This window comes from Stomoxys calcitrans, chromosome 5 (assembly GCF_963082655.1).
Source record: "Stomoxys calcitrans chromosome 5, idStoCalc2.1, whole genome shotgun sequence".
NCBI classification, from domain to species: domain Eukaryota; kingdom Metazoa; phylum Arthropoda; class Insecta; order Diptera; family Muscidae; genus Stomoxys; species Stomoxys calcitrans.
In genome coordinates, this window is record NC_081556.1 from 115,430,187 (window position 1) to 115,447,499 (window position 17,313).

The window sequence follows — 17,313 nt, forward strand, 5'->3', positions numbered from 1 at the left end:
AATTTTGTCTTTAAAGAAAATTTCATTAAAAGTTTGTCTTTAAAAAAATTTTTGAAATTTTGTCTTTAGAGAAAATTTCACTGAGATTTTGCCTTAAGAAAAATTTTATTGAAATTTTGTCTTTAAAGAAATTTTTATTGAAATTTTGTCTTTAGAGACAATTTCATTGAGATTTTGTCTTTAGAGATAATTTTGTTGAAATATTGTATAGAGAAAATTTTGTTGAAATTTTGTCTTTAGGGAAATTTTTGTTAAAATATTCAGTAAGAAAATTTTATTCAAATTTTGTCTTTAGAGAAAAGCATCCAATATTGTCTTTAGCAAAAATTTCATCAAAGTTTAGTCTCTAAAGAAATTTTCATTGAAGTTTTGTCCCTAGAAAAAATTTCGTTGCAAAAATTTGGTCTTAAAAGAATTTTTTTTCATAATGACGACATTATTCTCAAAAAACATTTTTCCAATCATATTTTATATTACCAGCTAACCACTAAAACAATACTTAATCTCTTTGTCATTGTTATAGGTTTCCCGCATGGAACAGTAAAAGCGCCCACAACATTAGCAATGAGCTAAAAAAGGAAATAACCACATGTTGTTGCTGAATGTGAGTTAAGCGTACGATTGTGGTTGGTGTTGGTGTTGCTTATAGAAATAGCTTTGAATATCGGTGATGAATAAACGAAAAAGCCAAGGAGAGTTAGTCAGCCAAGCTATGGTGGCTGGGTGGCTTTGGCAATGGTGAAATTTTATTCTAAATAAAATAAAACGAAGATTTGAGCTTGTAGTTGGAAGGCGTTGACAGGGATGATGATGATCATGATGATGCTGCTGAAGATTTTGTCAGAGTAAAAAATATATATTTCGGCAGTGCACCAACGTCACCACATGTTTAAAGAGATAAATCTTCATGGAATGACGTCATTGACATGATATATTAGTTCTACCAGAATTTACGTTCCGTTTTATTCATTTGTTTGTTTTTTTTTTCGGTACTTCATCTTCAATTTGCAAAGACTTATCCATTTGTCCATATATACATACTAAATGTCATTAATTAACTTTTTTTGCCACTTGATTAAATTAACAATACACCACTCACTGTTGTTGCTGAATTCAATTTCATTCACTTTCATTTCGTTATATGCATTTTTTCAAAACAAAAATATTTATAGCAATTCAAAAATTTGATTAATTATACTAAACGATGTTTTAATGCGCCAACTATTCAAACAACTGAAGGTTAATGCAGCAAAAAATACATCCATCTGAAGAGCAAGAAACAAAAAACGAAAAAAAAAAACAAATCCAAGTTGAATGTTTAGCCCTCGTCACTGTTAAACTTCGACAAACGACCGTTGTGCTGATTTCAAAAACACGTTTCCCTGTAATGATAGCCTTTTTTGCTGCATTTGCAGATCTTTAGAAACCCAAACTTGTTTTCAATTTCATTTTTGTGCGCCCCAGGCGTATTCGCTTTAAATCAAAGTTGCAACTTTGAAATATTTTATGGTTAGAGAGGGAAGGCGGTATTTTGTTGCTTTTTTGTTTTTATTGACTTAAACACTCAAACTAAAATTTTAGACTTTACCACAAATCAAACTGCTTCAATTTCGCAAAAACCGCAGATTTTGTCGTTTCCGATCGATTTTCTTTCTATTCTTGTATTGAAACTGCACTAAATCTGCTTGCGCGTGTGTGTGTGTATGTAATTCTAACTAACATGTAAGAGTGGCATAAGTGATGACGTCGCTGTTGTTGTTTTAATTAAATAATTTAAATCAATTACACTTAAGAGGCCACACTAGTCCATGATTATCATATATGCAAGCGTTCGCGCGTTTGTGTGTATATCTGGGGTTTTATATCAAACACTCTTGATTTGTTGTTATTCTTCCGCTTGACCGCCGCTACTGTATGCTTCTCGTTTATTTTCCCGTTTTCCGATCCGCAGTGCAACAGTTGAAGACTCAAACTAACTAAACGTTTCAGCCAGCCACCGATACTCAAACAAACAATAACAACAACAGCCAGTGCAAAGGCACAAGATCATCGTTACAACACAACGAATAACAGCATAGCAAGTTGCTCTTCGTACTCCCCAACACTCGTTGATCTATGTGTACACAACAAGTGAACACATATACCAGAGAACCCCTATGATTTGAGTGTTTAATACACTCTCACAGAGGAGTAGCGCTGGTTTGTTTGGGGCTTCTCTTTTCAATATTTTTTGTGTGGGGGTTTGTATAGTAGTGGGTTTTGTGATAATTTGTTTGGATTACTCATTCATATGATGCCGGTATGGTCTCTTGGTATGGTCACTCTAAAACGTTTTATACTTGTTTTGTTTATTTATCTTAGCTGTCTGTGTGTTAATATGATGCTCCACCTACATACACAAAATCTGAAGTATCCCCCAAAATAATAAACAAAACGAATGCGTGAGTGTTCAACCAAGAGTAAGTGTTGGGACTAGCGAAATTTGTTTATGAAACGTTTTTGGAATTTCATTTAATGTTATAATTTACTATGAAAATTTTATTAGATTTTCATAAACCCCGAAAGGCGGGCAGTACATATACATATTTATTAAGAATCTGCATGAACAAAATATAAACCAACTTTCTATAAGTTTTAAGAACAATTTTTAAAATTAAACCAAATTTAAAAGAATTAATTTACCTATAAGCAAGTAAAAAGGCCTTAAGTTAGGCCAGGCCGAACTTTGGATACACACCACCTCGGGTATATACGTAAACACCCTTTCGTCACAATCCGGTGAAAATTGGATAACTTATGCAGCCAAATTCGTCACGGACATTGAGTGATCTAATAAATATATGTCTCTGTTCAATTTTGTAGAACAAAGTATGGCTCTTTTTGGCCGCTACATCTAAATATAAACCGCTCTGAACCATATAAGACACGAATGTCGAAAAGCCTAACATAAGTCACGGCGTCAAATTTCAACGAAATCTAATAATCAATGCGCTTTTCATAGGGCCAAGACTTTAAATCGAGAGATCGTTCCATATGGCACCTATAACCAAATCTGGCCGATATGGAAAAAATTAAACAAGGATATTATAATAAAACTCCACTCCTATATCCGTAGTTATAACTAATAGGGACTGGTCTCGATCATATTTTATTCAGGTCCCGAGAACTCAACAAGTAAAATTGTCAGACAATAAATCGGCTTTTTATGATATTAAAACCCTAAATTGGAAGATCGGTCTATATGACATCTCTATCTATATAGTCTGATCTGAGTCATATTTGGGTCAGATATCGGGAGGCTTAAAACAACTCACTATTTGAAATTTCAACGATATCGGGTATTAAATATAGGTTCTATGAGCTTTAGACCCTTCATCGGCATATCGGTCTATATGACAGCTATATCAACATACAGTCCGATCTTTACCATATTTGGGTCAGATGGTGGCTTAAAACAACTCATTGTTTAAAATTTCAGCGAGATCGGATAATAAATGCAGCTTTTATTGGTTCCAGACCTATTAACTGCAGATCGGTCTATATGACAGCTATACTTAAATATAGTCCGATCTGAAACATATTTGGATCAGATGTCGGGAGGCCTAAAAGCACTCACTGTTTCCAATTTCAGCGAAATCGGTTCAAAAATAAAGTTTTTATGGGCTTCAGACCCTTCAACGGGAGATCGGTCTATATGGCAGCTATATCTAAATATAGTCCGATATAAACCATATTTAGGTCGGATGTTGGGAGGCTTAAAACTATTCACTGTTTCAATTTTCTGCGAAATCGGATGAAAAATAAAGCTTTTATGGGCTTCAGGCCCTTTATCGGGAGATCCGTCTATATGGCAGCTATATCGAAATATAGTCCGATCTGACCCATATCGGGAGGCTCAAAATAACTCACTGTTTCAAATTTCAGCGAATTCGTTTGAATAATAAAGCTTTTAAGGGCTTCAGGTTCTTTTTCAGGAGATCGATTTATATGGCAGCTATATAAAAACATAGTCCTATCTGACCCATATCTAGGTCGAATGCCGGGAGGCTTCACTGTTTCAAATTTCATAATAACATATGTCACTGTGTCAAATTTCAGCGAAATCGGATTATAAATGTTCCTTTTATGGGCCCAAGGCTTTAAATCGAGAGATTGGTCTATATGGCAGCTATATCGAAATCTGAACAAATTGAAGAAGGATGTCGAATGGCCTAACATAACTCACTCTCCCAAATTTCAGTAAAATGAGATAATAATTGTGGTTTTTATGGGGCCAAGACCTTAAATCGAGAGATCGGTCTATACGGCAGCGATATCCAAATCTGGACCGATCTGTGCCATATTCCAAGAAGATGTCGAGGGACCTAACTTAACTCACCGTCCCAAATTTCGGAAACATCGGATAATAAATGCGTCTCTTATGGTCCCAAAACCTTAAATCGAGATATCGGTCTATATGGCAGCTACATCCAAATCTGAACAGATTTTGACCAAATTGAAGAAGGATGTCGAACGGCCTAACATAACTCACTGTCCCAAATTTCGGAAACATCGGATAATAAATGTGTCTCTTTGGTCCCAAAACCTTGAATCGAGAGACCAGTCTATATGGCAGCTATATCCGAATCTGAAACGATTTTGACCAAATTGAAGAAGAATGTCGATCGGCCTAACACAACTGACTCATGGATAATAATTGTAGATTTTATGGGCCTTAGACCCTAAATCGAAGGATCGGTCTATATAGGGCTATATCAAGATATAGTCCGATAAAGCCCACCTTCGAACTTAACCTACTGAAGGACAAAAAAGGAATCTGTGCAAAGTTTCAGCTTAATATTTCTATTTTTAAAGACTGTAGCGTGATTTCAACAGACAGATGGACGGACATGGCTAGATCGTCTTAGATTTTTACGCTGATCAAGAATATATATACTTTATAGGGTCGGAAATGGATATTTCGATGTATTGCAAAGGGAATGACAAAATGAATATACCCCCATCCTTTGGTGGTGGGTATAAAAAATGTTTAAATCTTTACATGCTCCTAATAAAAATTTATTTCGTTGACTTTAGACTTGAGTGTACCTTGCATGCGATCGCGATAAGATGTGATGCATAGGCCTTATCGGCGTGTCGCCTACAGTTTTAGATAATTTTGCAAGCAACCCATCGGCTCCTGCCGGCTTGGTGTTCTTCAGTCGTGTCACTGCTACTTGGAGCTCACTCTCATTAGCACGTAGACATTCTATATCATTATCAGGGATTGGGTCTGTGGTATACTCATGACCACCATAATCCGATACCAGTAGCTGGAAACAGAATTCTTTCCATATCCTCAGCACTCCATCTGTATTTGTTACCAGATTTCCTTCTTTGCCTCTGCAGGAAGATGTGTCTGTACCAAAGCTCTTGAACATCTCAATTCCCCCTCCTTTTCTCACAATATCTCTCCTTCAACTGGCACCATACAACTGATTACCGAACAGATTCTTGGCTTCAGTAGCATTTCGACACTCTTGGTCGTACCATGGGTTTCTTGAGGGAGGTTTCTGTTATACAATTACGGATTTTTTGTCTTTTTCCATGAAGTGAACAACGGATTGCCACTGTTCCGTTATATCATCGGCACAAAAAGTGCTTTCTTCAAGCTGTAAGGATAGTCTAGTGGAGTATGCCGTTCCCATCTGTTGTGTTTGCAGATTTTCAACGTTCAACTTCCGTTTAATGTCAGATCGTACTTTTCCTGCCATGCTCAAACGGGTGAGAACCTTTGCTGCAGCCGTTTAATGACCCAAATCTATACTTGCTCCACGGATCGATCGTACATCTAACACGCTGGATAAATGTCTTCCATGTAACACAACATGATCAACTGGGTTCCCTGCTTCTTGATCTGAAGACCATCATGTGGCTTTGTGAATTTGTATACCATGCACCACTAATGTGGTACAGGGTATTATAACTTGTGAATTTGTTTGTAACACCCAAAAGGAAGAGAGATAGACCCATTGATAAGTATACCGAACGATTCAGAATCCTGTTCTGATTTGATTAAGCTATGCCCATCTGTCTGTCCGTCTGTCCATATTTATTTGTGTACAAAGTACAGATCGCAGTTTTCAGCATTTTCTTGGGCCTAGAGACGAAACCTGTTGAAACTGGAAAAAATCGGTTCAGATTTGGATATAGCTCCCATATATATATTATCGCCCGATTTGGACCGAAATTCAAATTATTGGGTTGCCCAAAAAGTAATTGCTGATTTTTTAAAAGAAAGTAAATGCATTTTTAATAGAGCTTAGAATTAACTTTAATCAAATATACTTTTTTTACACTTTTTTTCTAAAGCGAGCTAAAAGTAACAGCTGATAACTGACAGAAGAAAGAATGCAATTACAGAGTCACAAGCTGTGAAAAAATTTGTCAACGCCGACTATATGAAAAATCCGCAATTACTTTTTGGGCAACCAATATATATTTATTTGTAAACAGATTCTCACAAAATTTTGCACGAAGCGTTCTCTTATAATTCTCAACGTTATTGGTAAATTTCATAGATATCGGTTCAGTTATAGCTCCCATATATATGTTCGTCCGATTTGGACTAGTATTGCAATAATTTGGTCATTTGTTAACCGGTTCACACAAAAATTGGCACAAAGGATTCCCTTATGACTCCCGGTTTTGCTATTGAATTTAATTGAAATCGGTTCAGATTTAGATATATGTTCGTCCGATGTAAGATAATATCCAATAATTCAGTAATTTGTTAACAGATCTTCACAAAATTTGGCACGAAGGTTTCTCTTATAACTCTTCTGATGAAGTTCATAGAAATTTGTTCAGTTTTAGATATGACTCCTATATATATGCATATCCCGATTTTCACTTTTACGGCCTTTGTTAACCCATTTATCAATCGACCTTCTCAAAAAATTAAATGTAAGCAAAAATTGGACAAATTAGCCTGCATATCGAATGTGGTGTATGGTATCAAAAGGTCATCTTCGCCCGACTTTAGCCTGTCCTTACATTTTATACCCACCACCGTAGGATAGGGGGTATATTTATTTAGTCATTTCGTTTGCAACATATCGAAATATCAATTTCCAAAGTATATATATTTCGGATCGTCGTAAAATTCTAAGACGATTTAACGATGTCCGTGTGTCTGTCCGTCCGTCTGTTGTAATCACTCTAGAGCCTTTAAAAATTGAGATATTGAGCTGAAATTTGGCACAGATACGTCTTTTTGATGCACGCTGGTTAAGTTCTTGAACGGGCCAAATAGGACCATATTTGGATATAGCTGCTATATAGATCGATTTCCGAAATTTTGCTGAAAAATTAAGGCTTCCCGACAACTGACCCAAATATGGTTCAGATCGGACTATATTTAGACATAGCTACCACATAGACCGATCTTCCGATAAAGGGTCTGAAGACCATAAAAGATTTATTTATTACTCGATTTCGCTGAAAACTTGCAACAGTGAGTTATTTTAAGCCTCCCGACATCTGACCTAAAGATGGATTAGATCGGTCCATATTTAGATATAGCTGCCATATAGACCGATCTCCCGATAAGGAGTCTGAAGCCATAAAAACTTGATTTATTCCTCGATTTCGCTGAAATATTAGAACAGAGGGTCATTTTAAGCCTCCTGACATCTAGCTCAAAAATGATTCAGATCGGACTATATTTAGATATAGCTGCCATATAGACCGGTCTTCCGATAAGGGGTCTGGAGGCCATAAAAGCTTTATTTTTTAATGGATTTCGCAAAAATTTGGAATAGTACGCAGTTTTAAGCCTCCCAACATCCGACCCAAATATGGTATAGACCGGACTATATTTAGATACAGCTGCCATATAGACCGATCTCCAGATAAAGGGTCTGCAGCCAATAAAAGCTTTATTTTCTAACCGATTTCGCTGAAATTTAAAACAGAGAGTAATTTTAAGCCTCTCGACATCTAACCCAAATATGGTTCAGATCGGACTATATTTAGATAAAGCTGCCATATTGACCGATCTGCCGATAAAGGGTCTGAAGCCCATAAAGGCTCTATTTATTACTCGATTTAGTTGAAATTTGAAACAGTGGGTAGTTTTAGGTCTCTTGACGTCCGTCCCAAATATGGTTTGTATCGGACAATATTTAGATATAGCTTCCTTACAGAGCGACCTGCCCATAGAAGCTTTATTTTTTATCCGATTTCGCTGAAATTTGAAATACAAAATTCAACAGTGACTTATATTTATTAGACCACTCAATGTCCGTGCCGAATTTGAGTGCATAGGTTATCCAATTTTCACCAGATTGTGGCGGGTTTATATATACACCCGAGGTAGTGGGTACCCAAAGTACGGCCCGTTCGAACTCAATGCCTTTTTACTTGTTTTATGTTGAAATCTGGTGCTGCTAACTACCATGTTTTTGCTGCGACGAAGTCTATTAGCCTCAACCCTTTATCAGACGTTATCTAGTAGTGGCTACATTTTCCGACTGTTGGGCTTCCTTATAACAGTTATCTAATTTAGATTCGTAATACGCCCCACCTATTTGATAGTTGGCTAGGCATATAAACGTTTTCTGACACCTAAGCAAAACCTCCGTGGCTTCAGTAGAAAATATACAATTTTAACGTTCGGTATGCGCAAACGACTCTGCTCGCAAAGGCAAAACCCCTCTGCCAACTGGCCGCGGCAAAATTTTGTTTTTATTTATGTTGGTTGAATTGATGATCACCTGAAAGTTATTTGCAACGTTTCAACATATACATCTTTCTAGGGCTGAGAAACCATGACCTTGGACTGGTTCAACTCTTCCACTTCTTGATTGCCAAAAATTGAGTGTCATTTATTTAAGTGTAGCATAGTGTATCTATTAAAACCAAACCAAAATAACCAAAACAAAAACAGAAAGTACTTCCCCTTATTATTCTTCTACAGCAGTCATAGATAACGATAGCAAAGAGCTTTTGGATTGTATGCTATGATAACTCATAAAACATCCATTAAAAGCTTATTCTTGTTTGCCGGTTGGTAGCTCGTTGTTGTTTTCATTCTCGCGAATGTTAGTTTGAGTCACACCGTACACCGCAGTGCAAGTGGTCGAAATGATATTCAATTACTTTGGCCTATCTGTATAGCAGCTAGAACAATAACAACAACAATTACTAATCAAAACATACAAAATGTTGGTGGAAGTACTAATATTAACGATAGTTTGTTTGTACCTTGTCTATCGTCGGTCCAGCAGCAATCATGACTACTTTAAAATACGTGGCATTCCCTATGATAAACCCAAACCCATTTTGGGCACTCTCTTTCAACTGGTGTTTAGTGGCAAATCGATATTTGATATAATGCTGAATAGGTACAACAAATACAATGGCAAGTAAGACTCATTTTGTTTTTGAATAATAAATTGTCCAAAATATATTTTCGTTTTTTGCTATCAACTTATCAAAATGCACAAAGTGGATGAGATTTCAAGTTTATGTATACCCAGCAAACATTTCGAAAGTTATTGCAAAGATATATCAATATTAGAGCTCCGGTATGCCTTGCACATATCGTAAGATAAAGCGCAGAGGACAGATTTTAGTTACTGCTGGCCTCATGACGGATTTGTCTGTTTTTACACCCACCACCGAAGGATGGGGGTTTATTCATTTTGTCATTCCGTTTGCAACACATCGAAATATCCATTTCAGACCCATTAAAGTATATATAATCTTAATCAGCGTAGAAATCTAAGACGATCCAGCCATGTCCGTACGTCTGTCTGTTGAAATCACCCTACAGTCTTTAAAAATAGAGATATTGAGCTGAAACTTTGCACAGATTCCTTTTTTGTCTATAAGCAGGTTAAATTCGAAGATGGGCTATATCGAACTATATCTTCATATAGCCCTTATATAGACCGATCCGCCGATTTAGGATCTTAGGACCATAAAGCCACATTTATTATCCGATTTTGCTGAAATTTGGGATAGTGAGTTGTGTTAGGCCCTTCGACATCCTCCTTCAATTTGGCCCAGATCAGTTCAGATTTGGATATAACTGCCATATAAACCAATCTTGGATCTTGACTTCTTGAGCCTCTAAAGGGGGCAATTCTTATCCGATTAAGCTGCAATTTTGCATGAGGTGTTTTGTGTTCCAAATATGTTTCATAACCTGATCGGTTCATCACCTGATATAGCTGTCATAAAACCGATCAGGAGTCTTGACTTCTTGAGCCTCTAGAGGGCGCTATTATTATCCGATTTGGCTGAAATTTAACATAAAGTGTTTCGTTTTGATTTCCAACAACTTTGTTAAGTATGGTTCAAATCGGTCCATAATCTGATATAGCTGCCATATAAACCGATCTTGAATCTTGACTTCTTGAGCCTCTAGAGGGTGCAATTATTATCCGATTTGGCTGAAATTTTGCATGACGTGTTTAGTTTTGATTTCCAACCACTTTTTTAAGCATGGTTCAAACCGGTCCATAACGTGATATAGTTGCCATATAAACCGATCTGGGGTCTTGACTTCTTGAGCCTCTAGAGGGCGCAATTCCTAGCTAATTTGGCTGAAATTTAGCATGAAGTGTTTCGTTATGACTTCCAACAGCTGTGCTAAGCATGGTTCAAACCGGTCCATAACCTGATATGGTTGCCATATTAACCGATCTGGGATCTTGACTTCTTGTGCCTCTAGAGGGCGCAATTCCTAGCTGATTTGGCTGAAATTTAGCATGAAGTGTTTCGTTATGACTTCCAACAACAGTGCTAAGCATGGTTCAAATCGGTCCATAACTTGATATAGCTGCCATATAAACCGATCTGGGATCTTGACTTCTTGAGCCTCTAGAGAGTTCAATTATTATCCGATTTGGCTGAAATTTTGCATGACGTGTTTCGTTTTGATTTCCAACCACTTTGTTAAGCATGGTTCAAATCAGTCCATAACCTGATATAGCTGCCATATAAACCGATCTGGGATCTTGACGTCTTGAGCCTCTACAAGGGCGCCTCTAGCGGGTTTCAGCCTCATTTTAGCTGTATTTTATAGAAAAATCACAAATTTTTATTAAAAAAATGTATGTTTTTTTTAGAATTTATGGAGTATTTGATCAAAACAAACCGGCCTACTTTATTCGCGATCCAGAACTAATCAAACAAATCACCATAAAGGATTTTGATCACTTTGCCAATCATCGTTCCATGTTTTGTGAAAATGATCAAAATCTTTTTGCCGCTTCTTTATTATTTATGAAGGACAGTCGGTGGAAAGATATGCGTAACATATTAACTCCGGCCTTTACGGGCAGTAAACTACGTGGCATGTTCCAACTGATGAATGAAGTGGCCCTGAACGCCTTGATGCATTTGGACAAGCAGCCTGAGGCAAACACTTCGCAGGGTTTGGAAATGGATATAAAGGATTTTATAACTCGCTACACTAACGACATAGTGGCTTCAACGGCATTTGGTCTTTCTGTCAATTCGTTTGCGGATAAAGACAATGAATTCTATAGAGTGGGAAAGATGGTGACCAGTTTTTCCTTGAAGAGTGTTTTTAAGCTGATAATGTTTGTAAAATTCAAAAGGCTTTTTAAGGTAATCAATATTGAGGAACGATATATTTAAAATTGTTCTTATCCGAATATAATCATATTAGCTAGACTATTGCTTTTAAATTCAAGTTTTATTAATTGCTTCTCGTTTTTCCCCCATTTAGTGGCTAGATATGGATCTTTTCGATAAAAAGTCTACGAAATATTTTATGAGCCTAGTTCTAGATACCATGAAGTATCGCCAGGAACATAACATAAATAGACCTGATATGGTTCAAATGCTAATGGAAGCTCAAGAACTCTCCAAGCAGCCTAATGGAAATCGCACTTGGAGCGATGTCGATATAGTTGGCCAATGCTTTTTCTTCTTTTTTGCTGGTTTTGATACTTCTGCTGGCCTATCATGTTTTACCATACATGAACTAATGGAAAACCCCGAGGTCCAAGAGAAACTCTTGCAAGAAATCCAAGAAGTTGATAGCGAATTAAAGGGCGAACCTCTGACATATGAGTCACTTATGGGCATGCGCTACTTAGAAATGGTGGTACGCGAATGCTTACGAAAATGGCCTGCCACCGTAGTGGTCGATCGCCAGTGTAATAAGGATATAAGCTATGATCTAGGTGATGGCCTACGCATGGATCTTAAACCAGGTGATACGGTTTTGCTGCCAATTGTTGGCTTCCACAGGGATCCGCAATACTTTGAAAATCCCCTAAAATTCGATCCCGAAAGATTTAGTGAAGAGAACAAAGCATCGATAAATCCTTTTGCGTATATGCCTTTTGGTATGGGTCCTAGAAACTGTATAGGTAAGCATACAAAAATGAATAAATCCAAGAAGTGGTTGATTTTTTTGTTCATATGATTTCAGGCTCCCGTTTTGCTTTATTGGAAACAAAAGTTTTGATCTACTATCTCTTGCGACATTATAAATTCCAACCCGCCGCAAAGAGTTGCATACCCATGGAATTAAAGGCATCCGGACTCCAGTTAACAGCAAAAAATGGTTTTTGGATAAAATTTGTTGCTAGATCTTAAAATGTCGACTCTAACTTAAGTAACTTGATAGTTATCAATATGTCTTCAAAACAAATAAATGTTTTATACGAAAAACAAATGAAAAGTGTCATGTTTGGCTTACAACATATTGGACAGGGTTAACAAAGGGTCTTATACAACCCACTGTTTAAAATTTCAGCTTATTCAGGATACATTCAGTCTCGAACACACAAAAATATATTGGTATCTGAAGACATTTTTGCAGGTGTTGGACGCCAGATTTTTGGCCACCCAGAACTGTAGTTCCTGTAGGTGTTTATAAAGCCAAACCTAGGTCTGTTTTTTGGTCTAAAACGCTGAAGCTCCTTCATTTTTTCGAATAACGAAAACTTTCAAGCATTCCGCAGTTCGAAATTCGAAGACGATTCGAAAAATAGACAGAAACACTTAAAATTTCACATTTTATTTTTTTTTTGCATTTTTTAGCCAAGGCTAACCCCTTAAGAAAATTTTCAAATTTTGATGCGAAAAAATTATTCGAGTTAAGTATACAGTAATGAAGATTATGGCAAAAGATTCGGATTAGTGCAACTCGTATGTTTTTTCTACACAAAGCAAGGTCAAAATTGCATATGCCAAAATTTTTTGTGCATAAAAATTCAAAGTCGTTTTCCAAGTCTAAAACGCTGTAGCTTCCTCAATTTTTCGAATAACGAAAACTTTCAAACATTCCGCAGTTCGAAATTCGAAGAGGATTCGAAAAATAAACGGAAATACTTAAAATTTCACATTTTATTATTTTTGAATTTTTTTAGCAAAGGCTAACCCCTTATGAAAATTTTCATATTTTGATGCGAAAAAATTATTCGAGTTGAGTATACAGTAATGATGATTATGGCAAAATATTCGGATTAGTGCAACTCGTATGTTTTTTCTACACAAAACAAGCTCAAAATTGCATAATTCATGTCTATGCCAAAATTTTTTTGTGCGTAAAAATTCAAAGTCGTTTTCAAGGTCTAAACTGCTGTAACTCCTTCATTTTTTCGAATATCGAAAACTTTCAAGCATTCCGCAGTTCGAAATTCGAAGACGATTCGAAAAATAAACAGAAATACTTAAAATTTCACATTTTATTTTTTTTTTGCATTTTTTTTAGCAAAGGCTAACCCCTTATGAAAATTTTCAAATTTTGATGCGAAAATATTATTCGAGTTGAGTATACAGTAGTGAAGATTATGGCAAAAGATTCGGATTAGTGCAACTCGTATGTTTTTTCTACACAAAACAAGCTCAAAATTGCAAATGCCAAATGTTTTTTTGAGTAAAAATTCAAAGTCGTTTTCAAGGTCTAAACTGCTGTAACTCCTTCATTTTTTCGAATATCGAAAATTTTCAAGCATTCCGCAGTTCGAAATTCGAAGACGATTCGAAAAATAAACAGAGATACTTAAAATTTCACATTTAATTTTTTTTGCATTTTTTTAGCAAAGGCTAACCCCTTATGAAAATTTTCAAATTTTGATGCGAAAATATTATTCGAGTTGAGTATACAGTAGTGAAGATTATGGCAAAAGATTCGGATTAGTGCAACTCGTATGTTTTTTCTACACAAAACAAGCTCAAATTGCATAATTCATGTCTATGCCAAAAATTTTTTGTGAGTAAAAATTCAAAGTCGTTTTCAAGGTCTTAAACGTTGTAACTTCTTCATTTGTTCGAATAACGAAAACTTTCAAGCATTCCGCAGTTCGAAATTCGAAGACGATTCGAAAAATAAACAGAAATACTTAAAATTTCACATTTTATTTTTTTTTAGCATTTTTTAGCAAAGGCTAATTCCTTATAAAAATTTTCAAATTTTGATGCGAAAAAATTATTCGAGTTGAGTATACAGTAATGAAGATTATGGCAAAAGATTCGGATTAGTGCAACTCGTATGTTTTTTCTACACAAAACAAGCTCAAAATTGCATATGCCAAATTTTTTTTTTTGCGTAAAAATTCAAAGTCGTTTTCAAGGTCTTAAACGTTGTAACTTCTTCATTTGTTCGAATAACGAAAACTTTCAAGCATTCCGCAGTTCGAAATTCGAAGACAATTCGAAAAATAAACAGGAATACTTAAAATTTCACATTTTATTTTTTTTTGCATTTTTTTAGCAAAGGCTAACCCCTTATGAAAATTTTCAAATTTTGATGCGAAAAAATTATTCGAGTTGAGTATACAGTAATGAAGATTATGGCAAAAGATTCGGATTAGTGCAACTCGTATGTTTTTTCTACACAAAACAAGCTCAAAATTGCATAATTCATGTCTAGCCAAATTTTTTTTGCATAAAAATTCAAAGTCGTTTTCAAGGTCTAAAACGCTGTAGCTCCTTCATTTTTTCGAATAACAAAAACTTTCAAGCATTCCGCAGTTCGAAATACGAAGACGATTCGAAAAATAAACAGAAATACTTAAAATTTCACATTTTATTTTTTTTTAGCATTTTTTAGCAAAGGCTAATTCCTTATAAAAATTTTCAAATTTTGATGCGAAAAAATTATTCGAGTTGAGTATACAGTAATGAAGATTATGGCAAAAGATTCGGATTAGTGCAACTCGTATGTTTTTTCTACACAAAACAAGCTCAAAATTGCATATGCCAAATTTTTTTTTTTTGCGTAAAAATTCAAAGTCGTTTTCAAGGTCTTAAACGTTGTAACTTCTTCATTTGTTCGAATAACGAAAACTTTCAAGCATTCCGCAGTTCGAAATTCGAAGACAATTCGAAAAATAAACAGGAATACTTAAAATTTCACATTTTATTTTTTTTTTTTGCATTTTTTTAACAAAGGCTAACCCCTTATGAAAATTTTCAAATTTTGATGCGAAAAAATTATTCGAGTTGAGTATACAGTAATGAAGATTATGGCAAAAGATTCGGATTAGTGCAACTCGTATGTTTTTTCTACACAAAACAAGCTCAAATTTGCATAATTCATATCTATGCCAAATTTTTTTGTGCGTAAAAATTTAAAGTCGTTTTCAAGGTCTATAACGCTGTAGCTCCTTCATTTTTTCGATTTACGAAAACTTTCAAGCATTCCGCAGTTCGAAATTCGAAGACGATTCGAAAAATAAACAGAAATACTTAAAATTTCACATTTTATTTTTTCTGCATTTTTTAGCAAAGGCTAACCCCTTATGAAAATTTTCAAATATTGATGCGAAAAAATTATTCGAGTTGAGTATACAGTAGTGAAGATTATGGCAAAAGATTCGGATTAGTGCAACTCGTATGTTTTTTCTACACAAAACAAGCTCAAAATTGCATAATTCATGTCTATGCCAAATTTTTTGTGCGTAAAAATTCAAAGTCGTTTTCAAGGTCTAAACTGCTGTAACTCATTCATTTTTTCGAATATCGAAAACTTTCAAGCATTCCGCAGTTCGAAATTTGAAGACGATTCGAAAAATAAACAGAAATACTTAAAATTTCACATTTAATTTTTTTTGCATTTTTTTAGCAAAGGCTAACCCCTTATGAAAATTTTCAAATTTTGATGCGAAAATATTATTCGAGTTGAGTATACAGTAGTGAAGATTATGGCAAAAGATTCGGATTAGTGCAACTCGTATGTTTTTTCTACACAAAACAAGCTCAAATTTGAATAATTCATATCTATGCCAAATTTTTTTGTGCGTAAAAATTTAAAGTCGTTTTCAAGGTCTAAAACGCTGTAGCTCCTTCATTTTTTCGAATTACGAAAACTTTCAAGCATTCCGCAGTTCGAAATTCGAAGACGATTCGAAAAATAAACAGAAATACTTAAAATTTCACATTTTATTTTTTTTTTGCATTTTTTTAGCAAAGGCTAACCCCTTATGAAAATTTTAAAATTTTGATGCGAAAATATTATTCGAGTTGAGTATACAGTAGTGAAGATTATGGCAAAAGATTCGGATTAGTGCAACTCGTATGTTTTTTCTACACAAAACAAGCTCAAAATTGCAAATGCCAAATGTTTTTTTGAGTAAAAATTCAAAGTCGTTTTCAAGGTCTAAACTGCTGTAACTCCTTCATTTTTTCGAATATCGAAAATTTTCAAGCATTCCGCAGTTCGAAATTCGAAGACGATTCGAAAAATAAACAGAGATACTTAAAATTTCACATTTAATTTTTTTTGCATTTTTTTAGCAAAGGCTAACCCCTTATGAAAATTTTCAAATTTTGATGCGAAAATATTATTCGAGTTGAGTATACAGTAGTGAAGATTATGGCAAAAGATTCGGATTAGTGCAACTCGTATGTTTTTTCTACACAAAACAAGCTCAAATTGCATAATTCATGTCTATGCCAAAAATTTTTTGTGAGTAAAAATTCAAAGTCGTTTTCAAGGTCTTAAACGTTGTAACTTCTTCATTTGTTCGAATAACGAAAACTTTCAAGCATTCCGCAGTTCGAAATTCGAAGACGATTCGAAAAATAAACAGAAATACTTAAAATTTCACATTTTATTTTTTTTTTAGCATTTTTTAGCAAAGGCTAATTCCTTATAAAAATTTTCAAATTTTGATGCGAAAAAATTATTCGAGTTGAGTATACAGTAATGAAGATTATGGCAAAAGATTCGGATTAGTGCAACTCGTATGTTTTTTCTACACAAAACAAGCTCAAAATTGCATATGCCAAATTTTTTTTTTGCGTAAAAATTCAAAGTCGTTTTCAAGGTCTTAAACGTTG

The 17,313-nt window shown here is 35.0% G+C and overlaps 2 protein-coding genes across 3 annotated transcripts in view; one reads left to right on the top strand and one right to left on the bottom strand.

Annotated features, from left to right (window-relative positions):
- Nucleotides 1-1,986, bottom strand: part of LOC106090872 (transient receptor potential cation channel protein painless) — a 72,300-nt gene extending 70,314 nt beyond the window's left edge. The window contains exon 1 of one of the 2 annotated variants that reach the window (XM_059370144.1): nucleotides 1,787-1,986. The gene's annotated coding sequence lies outside the window, so the exon portion shown is untranslated. Of the gene's footprint in view, nucleotides 1-1,588 lie in introns of both variants that reach the window. The other variant, XM_059370143.1, reaches the window with a different exon arrangement.
- Nucleotides 1,987-9,066: 7,080 nt separating this feature from the next.
- Nucleotides 9,067-12,706, top strand: LOC106090868 (probable cytochrome P450 9f2). The gene is made up of 4 exons (XM_013257206.2): nucleotides 9,067-9,407; nucleotides 11,118-11,622; nucleotides 11,744-12,392; nucleotides 12,455-12,706. Exons 1-4 carry the CDS (start codon nucleotides 9,205-9,207, stop codon nucleotides 12,619-12,621), a joined length of 1,524 nt encoding a protein of 507 aa, XP_013112660.2. The 5' UTR covers nucleotides 9,067-9,204; the 3' UTR covers nucleotides 12,622-12,706.
- The last annotated feature ends 4,607 nt before the right edge of the window (nucleotides 12,707-17,313 follow it).

Bases quoted from the DNA above. Each gene is read 5' to 3' on its own strand.
- LOC106090868 (XM_013257206.2), top strand. From the start codon at position 9,205: ATGTTGGTGGAAGTACTAATATTAACGATAGTTTGTTTGTACCTTGTC. The intron at 11,623-11,743 runs GTAATCAATATT...TCCCCCATTTAG, and splicing joins AATTCAAAAGGCTTTTTAAG to TGGCTAGATATGGATCTTTT. The intron at 12,393-12,454 runs GTAAGCATACAA...ATATGATTTCAG, and splicing joins GGGTCCTAGAAACTGTATAG to GCTCCCGTTTTGCTTTATTG.